The following is an 11,758-nucleotide window of genomic DNA, read 5'->3' as shown; positions in this document are numbered from 1 at the left end:
GAGTGCGCTCTAGTCCAGTCGAAGACCCTACAGAAGATTACGGAACCGATGATTATTCAGGTGCGTACATTCATTTACTCTGGTTGTGCATATGCTGAGCACATAATAGCTTGAAGGAGTGACCTGAGACTCTGCATATGTAAAAAGTTAGTGAAACGGATTCTTATTTTAAGATCAGAACTGTTTGTTTTGTAATTTAAAGTTAGATATATACATTTCATCCTTTTGTGCTTGTAAGCATAGTTACATATTTTTAAGCTATGAAGAATGAACTGCTTTTCATGTAAGTATATAAAAAATGTATATACATACATATATGTATGCACACACATATATATATGAAGAACATTATCTTCTACATCTGTGTTCTTTCTCACTGATCCCTATAGAAATGTTTCAGCCTTTTCATTAGGCTTTAATAGAGTTAGATTTTTGGCACTGCAGAGTGCCAAAGTGGGCAGTTTCCTACATGTACCCCAACATTACGAGCATCATGTAGATGGTTAGGGCTGATGAATTGTAAGTATATTTCCAGCAATCAAATATCAGGACCAAGTTTGGTTTAAAAGTTTCTGTTACTGTAGTCTCCTGCCACAGCATGTCAGACCCACAGTCCCTATTCTAGATTGAGAGCTGCTGAACTACTCATTTTGGCAGGTGATGAAACACTACTATCTCTGCTGTAAAGGTCACTAACTTCTTAAGTTTTTGTATGAAGCAAACTCAATTTACTTCAAGATTTTATGATATGAGGAGAAATTACAAGGTGGCGGCAATCTCAACACATTTCATTGACGAGAGAGCAGTGATCCTGGAAGTTGTAACTTCACCCACAGGCTTTCTTCACTTACATAAAGGCAAGAGTTGATGATTTTCTCCTCCCATAGCATGAGGGACCGATTTGAGAACTGTAGACGTAGAATCACAGAATATCTCAAGTTGGAAGGGACCTGTAAGGATCATCGAGTCCAGTATGAGTGTGGGTGAGATGGAAGACGTGCTAATCAGCAAGTGTTAGCTGAGGCTTTTGCAGCATGTAGCAGCACAGAGGGGAGTGCGTCTGGGCCCTCGTGGCTGGTTCGCTGCAGTTGTGGTAGCCACTTAGACCAGCTGGTAACCAGCTGGTAACCAGAGTAGCCACTGATCGTGTTGTTCATAATTCATGTTGACCTGCTTCTTATAAGTGATTTTGCTAATAATTACTTATTATGAATTACAGAAGCAACTTTTCTTTCTGGTGGAGCCAAAGTACTATTTGGAATTCGAATCAAACAGGCAGAGTAATTGTGTTCTGCATTAAAATACTGTGTTTTAAGGGGTGCTAAGTAGTAAATGAGAAGTTTCAATCCCTTCACCCCCTATATTCTGATTTTATTACAGGACCCTGCAATGCAGAATGCAGTAAAGTAGGGTGTGATGGGCCAGGACCAGATCATTGTACTGACTGTCTGCACTACTACTACAAATCTAAGAACAACACACGGTAAGACAAAGAGAAAAAATCTTTACTTCATAGATGGCTTAGTGAATAACTTGACTTCCATTCCTCTTCTTTTTGTTGCAGTCATGGATAATTCATTTTCCACTGAATCTGACAAATTTTCTTAGGAGTTGGAAAAAAAAACCTAGCTAATCACAATTTAAAGTACATCCTTCAAATCCCTTTTCTGATTATTTCCCCATCTCTTGATTTTTTTTCATAAGAGGTTATATATATATTACTGTGATAGCTACTACAGCTCCTATGATTGAGTTTGAAAATCAGAAGAAATGTAGGTAGTCAAAAATGATACTGTATGACTGTCTGACAAGACATTTGCCAGTAAGATAGGATATGCTGTAAGGAAATAAATGTAAGAGAAGAGGCAGCTTGATGCCATGCTTTGGAGGGTTACATCTTAGTAAACATGTGATCATTAGAAAAGCAGCAATGCTGAGAAATACTTCTGCTTTGCAGTCATGGTCCAGGAATGTGTGGCAGGTTATTTCATTAACGACTCTGCCTTCTCTTCCCTGCTGTCTGCAGGATCTGTGTTTCGACCTGCCCACCTGGTCACTACAATGCAGACAAGAAACGCTGTAAAAAATGCTCACCCAACTGTGAAACCTGTGTTGGAGGCCATAGTGACCAGTGCATGACCTGTAAATCTGGCTACTACCTGAATGAAGTAACCAATAGCTGTATTACCAACTGCCCTGATGGGTTTTACCTGGATAAGAGTTAGTATTTCTTGTTGTTTCTTTATTGTGGGCTACAGAATTTGATCTGGGGAGGTTGCTGGAATATTTACAAGCCGGGAAAATGTATGTTGGATGCATCTATCTCTTATCCTATTCTTTTTACTAAGTTGTTGCTAAGTGTGATCAAGAAGATCCTCAAAAATTTTCCTTTATTTTAAAAACTCTGCTTAGTGCAAGGATGTCTCTTCTGCTTGTGGCTGCAGTAACAGTAGCAGAACAAGGGCAGTTCAAGAGCAAGTCAGCTGCGGGACAAGCAGGATCACTGCTCCAAGAAGGGGCAGGCAGCACCCACATTCTGAACATGAGGCATTCCCCATTCCCCCAGATGCAAATGTGGCACCAGAGAGAGCTAAGGAATCGACTATGGCCACTGAACTGGAGCTTTAAGAACAATAGGCTCCTCAGATGTAAAATGAGGTTACAGTTATTTTTTCCAACACACACAAGTACCTGCAGTGAAGTGATGACCCGAGAGCAGTAATTCTCTGCCATGTGAGACACCTGCCTTCAGTTTCCTCCCGTGATTGCCAAGTAGACTGCCCATGTTTAATTTCCAGCTTTGGCTTGTAAAAATACTTAGACATATGTTCAAACATGTGCATAAAACTGAAGTGACTTCAGTTATCTTTAGCCCCATCCTTAGTAGATAAACGTGTGCTCAGGAGATTTGTTCATCTAGGTACCTAGCTATTGGTTTCTGCATCATGAAGCTGTGTGTTCATTTCTGAGGATTAGTAAAAACAGGTACTACTTTAATTGTTCCATTTTTAACTGTGTGAGATCTACAGTAAAGGGAATTTCTTTCCACCCAATTAAGATGGATAGATGAAAATTTAGGATTAAGTGGGAACATTGGGTTTTTCTTCTCAGAAAGGTACACAGCACTGCATCTCAAAAGACAGCAGGTCTGAAGAGAGAGAGACATCTCTTAAGGTAGGGAGCTCTTGAGATGAAAAGTCACCTGTTAAGTGAATTTATGTGTTGACTTTGTTAAGATCAGACCTGTTCTTGCAGGTATGTCTTTAAGCACTAGATCAGGTAAGACAGGACAGGCTGCTTGCATGGGAAGTGTAAGAGGTAAACTGAAGGACAGTCTCTGGGACACATGGCAATCCTTACTTCATATCACTGCTGCATGAAAAGATTATTAAAGTCCATGTTATAAATAGTTAATGTAAACTAAAAATGTTTATGAAGATTTTTTTTATGACCTCAAAGCATATTTTTCTCAGGGTACACCTATATCTTCAAATGTTTAGAAATAGATTAAACCATTTGATTTTTTGATGGAAAAAACTAATGACAGTCAGAATTTAGCTAGTTTAGTCGAGCTTGCTACTTGTCTTCCTGATCTCAAGCTAGAAAGCAATGTCATGGAAGAGTATATCCATATAATTTTATTAAACATAACTGACCAAGGTTTTCTGGGCTGTTTTCTTTTTTTCCTTTGTAGATAAGATTGTTTGCAGAAAATGTAGTGAAAACTGTAAGACATGTGTTGAATTCCAAATCTGCACAGAATGCAAACATGGCCTAAGGTAAGGAAATGATGGATGTAGGTAAATACAATACCTGAAGAGGCTTTACAAGGCTGTGGATACACAATGAACATCAGATAGCTATTTAACCTTGAATGGCCCTCATTTCATGTGTTCCATGGCTGTTTAGGTTTTTTCTTGTGCTACTATGTTCCAGTTTGGCTAAGAATGGATTTTTAGACCTTTCATTTCAGGTAAAATAAAAGCCACAGTCATGTGGAAAGCTGGCTTCTTCACTTTTTTGACCTACACTGTGGCAGTCAAGGATTATTTTAGAGGTAGAGCTGATGAATCATATTAATCTTTCTGATTCATTCCTGTGATAGTTAGAAACTATTTTCTTATCTTTGTTGAATTTCTTCATACATCCAGTCATTCACTTATCTCAAGTACCTCAGGCTCAATTCTATTACAGTATAGTGTGTACATATTTTAAACAGCAGTGGGTATTTTTTTCTTCAAAGGGCGACTTAATCATTCTTGAAACTGATAGGTAAAACCTACAAAGCAGCAGTACACATTCCAAGCTCCGTTATGAATGAATGACCTTTTGATCCGAACCACAAAGGTCAAAAATCTTATAAAACTCATGACAGAATGTATGCTGGCTTTATGCCACCAAAAATAATGAAGTCAGTATTCAGTATCTGTAGGGGTTCTTCTTGCAGAATATGAGTGTTCTGCAAATTTTTTAACACTGAGCTTTTATTTTCCGTCAGTGTGGATTTTCATCTCAGTAAAAGCTGAATGTTGTTTCTTTCTAGGACATCAGTAGCTGGATTTCTTTACACTTTGTAAAGGAATTCTAATTTCTGTGTATTTATGTTATATCTAGATTTTCTAGGTGCCTGCACCATTTTTATTACAAATATCTATTTTTTAAAAAGTGATGCATTTAAAAGGAAGTGTAATTTAATGGGAAGGAAAGCATGGGATTGGATCAGAACATGGGTCTATTTACACTCTCTGGAGATACAACATTTTAATAACATTTTAAATGTCATGAAGTTTGCAGTCCATGTTAAGATTTTGGAGAATTTTAACAGACTTATTGTGATCTTCTGTGTATTTGCAAAATCAAATTAGTAAATGAGCAGTTTAGAAGTTCCTGCAATGGGCAAATATGTCAGGAGACCAAAGATTACATAGATGTGTGAGCTTATAGAACACAGTTCTGGTAGAAAATTTATGCCCACTTCTTTTTTTTTATTTCTTGGGAAATTAGTTTCCTTGTCCATTAGCACAAACAGCAGCTTGTAGCACCACTACAAGAAGAAAGTAGAGCAGTCCATTCGGTGTGAGAAGAGGAAAAATTTAAATATAAAAAATCAGAAGAAGTCAAATTTCATATTTTCTTGGCAAATATTAGCAAACTGAGATTGATTTTCTGTAACATTTTGAAAAAAAAACACCATCTGTGTGTCTGTGACAGATACATGGAGCCTTGCAGGACATGCATTTCATATTCCGCAGTTGTTAGAAACTTGCTGCGTTTTTTTAGCAGAATTATCAATGGGCAGGGCCCTGTGAGGAACTTGGGAGACCTGGATTCCAGTTACTACCCTGTTAAATAAAATTGGTCAAATTACTAGTTTTCCCATCTGTAAAAACATAATGCTACCTGCCTTGTAAAGCACTCTGAGGTGTGTGACTGGGGAAAAATAATAAGAAAGCAGGAGTTGTTAAGTTTGTTGAATTTGTAATTTTATTTTTTTTTTCTAAACTGGGACCATATATACCCTTGAAAATTTCCAGTGATGCTGAGCACACACATCTGCAGTTGGATCCAGTCTGTAAAATAGGGTTAGCATTCACTCAGGGTGGTCATCCCTAGAGCTGACAAGCATTTTCAGAGAAAGTGTTAAATTGGATGAAAACTGAGGTTCCACAGAAGATGGTAAACATGGCAGAGAAGTCCTAGCATAAAGAAACCCCGCACAACAAAACCACTGTAGGCACCTTATAACATGAAAGCATAAACAGCTACTTAGAGGAAATAGGACTCTATGCTATTTCTTTTCCTCTGTTACTCACTCTTTTGTGCTCTTCAAAAGTGCCTGCGGGCAGAATACCTCCAACTGTAATCTTGACAAATATCCAACCCACTCAGAACCGGCATTCAGATAGGAGGTTTCAAAGGGAACACTATTGCAGAAAGAGGTGGTGATTTCCTACCCTGTGAATCTATTCTTAGCCCGTGCTCAAACACAGTATCAGGAGATGCTGCCGGTCTTTCAAGAGAAGCACGAGATCTTGTTAACAAGTCCCTCAGCAGGTTTTTTTAATACAGTAGTGCTGACCCTGTGCCAAATTCCTCATGGGTAATTGCATTTTACATGCCTGAATTTTTAGTGCTCTTTGGCATTGTTCGTTTTTTTCCCTGTCCGCTACTACTTGGTAGTATTTACAATGAGTTTGTAAGCAGCTCCTGTATTTCACCATGGGCACTTCATTCCCACTTGAAGTGATTGCTGCCTCCAAATTCATAAAATATGACCAATGAAGGAAGCTGATGTATCCTAATACATGACTTGTTCTTTTATTAAAAGAGAAAGACTGGTTTATGCGTGACCTTGTTGTCCTCTCTTGCTGTTACCTTCCCAAACACTGTGCTTTTTCCCCTTTTTACAATAGTTTGCATGGCACTAAATGTGCTATCCGCTGTGAAGATGGAAAATACCACAATGGCAGAGAATGTGAACCATGTCACCGTTCCTGTGCCACATGTGCAGGTACCCCACTGGTGTTTATCTGCATCATATCCTTTCCACTATATTTTTGGCTCTGATTTTATTCTACTATGTCACAGTTCCAGTATAACATGGTTGTTTACATATAAAATCTTAATTCTTGTGATAGTTCTTTAATATATTTTAAATACAGCAGAATTCTGTCAGCTAACATCTAAAAAAATAATCTAAATTTTTAAATTGAAAGTATGCATACACGCTTTTTTTTTTCCCCCCCTTTTTTTCCTCCTCTTAGTAGATCTTATTCTGATTTCCAGTACTGCCCACCATTTTCTTCCTGGGATGGAATAATGACTGACAGATGTTGTGTGAGCCTTAGAATTAACAAAAGCCATTTCTTTTAGAAAAATGTATACTGAAATTACGTAATGTTGTTTCTTCTAACGATGTACCTTTATTGCTTGATGTTGCTGTTTGAAAGAAAGTAAGGCAGGCAAAACACAGTCTCTAAAATTATAAGATTTTGCTACAGTAAGAGGAGATGCCCATTAGGCAATAAGAGGAGCTAGCCAGTAATACAGTGAATTTTCTCTTTGGTTTAAGGTGCTGGAGTAGATGCCTGTATAAACTGCACACAGGGTTATTTTATGGAAGATGGAAGATGTGTGCAGTCCTGTAGTAGTGGTTATTACCTTGATCACTCTACTGAGAGTGGATACAAAAGCTGCAAAAGGTATGATCAGTGGCTAATATATGTGTCTGATGTTTTGCACTATATTACTGTGTTGAAAAAGGTAAAACTTATGAGAACATAAAACACCGCTGACTTCAAAAAATAGGAAAAATATATTCCATGCTAAGCAAATGAAGAAAAAGCTTTTTTTTTTTTTTTGAGTTATATTCTTGCAGGTTTTCTGCAAGTGTTTTTGTTGCACATGTATGTGTGCTCTTCATTTTTAAAAAGCCTGTAGTGAGAATCTGAGTAGGTATGCGTAGAAATGTAAATGTTACAAACCTGTCAGACGATCTGCGTTTCTCAGTAACTAAACAAAATATTGAAACTGAACTTTTTAAATTGCAAGTTAATTGCTATTCATAAGGACCATTTCAGTACTTCAGCTGCATATTCACAGATGTGGCACACGGACATGACCAGACTGCTGTCCCAATAGCTCACCTGACTCAGCGTACAAATGGGTGGATAAATCTTGGACAAGGCTGTGCAAGGAAGGGACATTTTTTTTTTTATTCCTTTCTTTGTTAAACAAATTCCATTTGTTGCCCTTTGCAATCATTTATTATTGACTCACTTGGAGCTCAGGGCAGGAAGGGAATCACCATGTTTTCTACACAAAAAAATAATTGATACACAATGAAGATACGATGGAGCCTGAAGGGTGATCAAAGGACTGGGCAGCAGGTCAGTCTTTTCCGTCCTGTGGCTTTCGCTCATGTATGAGCTGGCGCATGTATGCACGATCAGTTTAATGCTTTTGTTGATTACTTCTGCATAGTTCCAAACTAGAGTTATATGGCTGTGTAGTAAAAAAGTGTGAATAGAAACTGGTTGGAGGAAAAGAGCAGGACTGGGCTGCAGGGGGAGGTGTTGTTTTATTATTATTAATAAATATTATTATCATAATTATAGTAGTATTGATATTACAGCAGCTGATAAGCTCTAGAAAAAGCAAACAAGCCCTTTGCAATAAAGAAGAGGTCTACCAAGAACTCTTGTATTTGGTGAGGCCATAAAACCAACTCCTGCCATTGTCTTTCAGATGTGATGCCAGCTGCTTGGATTGCAGTGGTCAAGGAGACAGAAACTGCACGAGCTGTCCAAGCGGCTATAACCTAGACACTGGTGTCTGCGTAGTGGGAACAGTCTGCAAGGATGGTGAGTGCAGTTCTCTGAAATGATCCATTTTACCACTGCCAGCTGCTTCTTTTACATGTATCGGGTTGCTTTTGTCTGGTTCTTTTGTTACAGTCTTGATTTGAGGTCTACGTTACTTACTAATCTTTTCAGGTTTATGAAGAGGAGAAAACTAAATTTGTGTGTATTAACAAGATTAGTCATGTCCACTTTATCTGAATTTTCCTAAAATAGCTTTCCCCCCTGCCCAGAACCTACTTTTCCTTCCCTACCTGTTTTTCAAAAGCCATTGCTTTCAAAAGGGTTTTATATTAAGACCTTAGTGTACTATCAATAGAATCACATTTATCTATTTCACCACTTTAAACTGTGAAAATGCTGGTAAGTAAAAAGGATTTTAGGTGCCTGTAGTATTGCCTGAGTTATGTGAAAGGATGATGAGAACAAAAGAATTCTGCAACAGGGAGCACCCAAGTTGTGGTGGAGATTTAAACTTCCTCCCAAGTTCTCTGTGGCAACCAAGATAGCATTCTTGCTGCGTATGACTGGTTTAATTATTCACTAATATGCATTCCTTTCAAATGTCATAATTGCAGAGACACGTAGATAACATCGTGCTACCCTAAAAATGTTACCATGCGAATTACAGCCCAACAAGTGCAGTCCAAAAGGAGAATCATACCAGAACAAAGCCCAATGTTAAGCCATGTGGAAGATGCCCGACATCAGATGTACAAAAAGCTAACAATGGTTCTTGGGTCCAGCTCATTTCTGCTGGGTTTAGTAGGAGCTTTACCAAAGACTTAAAAAAAAGGGCCAGAAAGAGTGCAGGGTTGAGTCTTGTTTCTGTGGACCTTTACAGCTCCTGTTGGAATTTAGGCCTTCCAGCTTTGAGAAGGGCCCATTTCAGTACTGTCTCCCCCATTTTTCCAAGCACAGCTTCCATTAACTGGCAACAGGTCAGTGTGTGGCTCTGCTGGCGATGGCGATGCACCAGGCGGGACCCCAGCACACGGCACAGGTTCCCAACAGCCTAGGGTAGCCAAGGAAAGTCCAGAAGGTGGGGGGGTGTCTCTTAGTTTACAAAGCATAGGGGGGGTTCCTTTCATTATTTGGCAATCAAGCAGTGGTTCCTAGTCTGACTGACTCCGTAGGATGGGCATTTCCGTTGAGAATGTTTTATTCTTTTCTGTGGTTTAACTGTTTTATTCTTTTGATTCATAAAAATTTAGAATAAATTCCTTCACTGTAAATATCACTGTTTTCTAATTATTCTCTTTCTAACCTTTTTTTCCTTTTCACAAATGGATACCAATCATTCCCTGTTGGACCACACAATATCTCTTCCTGAAAAAAATAAAAATTAAAAATGCTGTTGACTGAAATTCCTTTTGATGGACCCAATTTCCTCCTTGCTACCTGCTCCTGAATGGTCTCTTCAACCAAATCTGCCTGTCTGACCAATTAAACCTTCCTCCATTGTACACGCCATGCTCTCCAAACCTTCAACCTCCCCTCCTTCTCTTGCTGCTGCCCTCCGGAAGCCACGGAAGAGTCCTGGGCCGAGGGAGGATTCTGTATGCTGGTGAAAAAGAACAATCTCTGCCAGCGGAAAGTGCTTCAGCAATTGTGTTGCAGAACATGTACGCACAAGGGGTGAACTGACACCTCCCAGTGTCCTCCTGCTCCTGTAGACTTATAGATTAATCCATATTATTGAAAAAGGAAAAAAGGAAAAAAAAAAGCCACCTCTCTCTCTCTTTCTCCCCCCTCTTTGTCTGGGGAGATGGTGAACTGTTTGTTGGAACTTAAATGGAAAAACTACAACACGCCTACCTTTCATAACTGGGTGTCTAGAGCTGAGCATCCAGGATCACAGAGTCAGTATTGTGTGACCAAAGCATTTGATGCCAAAATTAACATTTAACTCATGATTTGATTTCCTGTCAACCTTAGGATTATTCTGTTTTTTGAAGGTCGTTTTACTTCCCTTTTTCTCCTGCTTCTTTCCCCTTCAAGATGTTTAAAGAGTGTTTCAAGAATACGACACAAGTTTACATGGATTAAAACTAAAAAATACAAAAATGTTTGCATCAGTCTTTTTTGTGCTATGTGTATTGACAGGGGGAACTTGAGTTCCTGAGGGGATCAGAAACATCATTAGTTGCAGGACTAAGTTCTGCCCCTTTTGTAACAGTATTTAAAAAGAAAAAAAAAAGAAGAGTGAACGTTTCTGCACACATGTCTTTCTTACTTCCTCTGCTGTGTGCTGTTTTTTGTATCACATGCAGTATGTATATATATGTTTTCCCAAAATGTGGTTTTGGTCATATAGATTTCATTTTTAGACAGCTAGCTTATTAACAGATATGCTAGGATTTTTATTTTATTTTTTTAAATTGTTAAAGCTATTTCAAATAAACTTTAAAAAAAAAATCATTGTTACTGTAGTGAACAAATTCAAAAGATACTACTTCTTTTGGTTTGCATAAGCGAGAGTAATGTATACGCTCAGAAGTCGGAAAACATTGCTAACATGTAAGAAGTATTCATAAATTATTGTTGTCTTGTAGCGTTCACAAAAAAGGGGATATTATCATACAGCTATGTGGAGCTATTTCATAGTGCCCATACATAAATGCCAGTGTGACGATAGGCGACAGGATGTGTTTACGGGACTGGATTTATAATTGTGCCAAATACATCTCCAGGAATAATTACGTACAGGGCAATAAATCAGTGGTTCTCTTGGCGTAACAATCACGTCATGATGGGCCTGAATCTGCCTTTAACTGCTCACGGTAGAAATTTCAGCGGGAATAGTCCTGCTGAGGCCCACGGAGTTACCTCACTGTAAAACCACCCTGGGTGGAGAGAGAAGCGGCCCCTGCCTCTCCCTCATTCCCCAGGCACACAGCTGCCAGTACAAATTTCCGTTTCTCGTACCTTCATCAGCTTCACTTAGCACACTGTCCGAAAGGCAGTCATTTAGTGGAAAACAGAAAATTGAACTTCAAAGATACTGTTTTCAGGGGATAATATTTAAAATGTACTAAGTGTCTGTCTTAGTTGTCTTTCCAGGGCACACAAATAGAAAATGGATTGCAGGTGTTTAAGCGTGTAAATGTTAGAAAATAAAGAGGATCAGAAATTATTGTGGAACTTTTACAAACGAATGGATACAAACTTATAGGGGTAATGTGCCACCTTTAGCAGAGAGCAGATAAACTCTTTACAAGCTGGTTCGGTATGACAGGGAACCAGTGAAGCTCCTCTGGTGTCCATTACAAATTTCCTGATGAATATTCAAATCTAAAATAATTCAATTTGTACTAGTTTAACTACTAGTCCATTACTGCCTCATTTCTCAGTATAACATGTTTAACTAGAACATAATGCTTTCAAAGTTTAAGTTA

At 38.5% G+C, this 11,758-nt stretch overlaps 1 protein-coding gene across 1 annotated transcript; it reads left to right on the top strand.

Moving 5' to 3' along the window:
* Positions 1-1,380: 1,380 nt before the first annotated feature.
* Positions 1,381-10,074, top strand: LOC104511230 (proprotein convertase subtilisin/kexin type 5-like; the record flags this gene model as incomplete). Its single annotated transcript, XM_010153754.1, has 7 exons — positions 1,381-1,483; positions 2,027-2,220; positions 3,695-3,779; positions 6,414-6,511; positions 7,073-7,202; positions 8,248-8,363; positions 9,887-10,074. Coding segments are annotated over 7 exons (842 nt in total), but the record flags the coding sequence as incomplete, so codon positions are not given.
* Positions 10,075-11,758: the final 1,684 nt, after the last annotated feature.

This window comes from Eurypyga helias, unplaced genomic scaffold, assembly GCF_000690775.1.
Source record: "Eurypyga helias isolate BGI_N326 unplaced genomic scaffold, ASM69077v1 scaffold32026, whole genome shotgun sequence".
Taxonomy (NCBI): domain Eukaryota; kingdom Metazoa; phylum Chordata; class Aves; order Eurypygiformes; family Eurypygidae; genus Eurypyga; species Eurypyga helias.
This window is presented reverse-complemented; position numbering and strand designations above follow the sequence as displayed.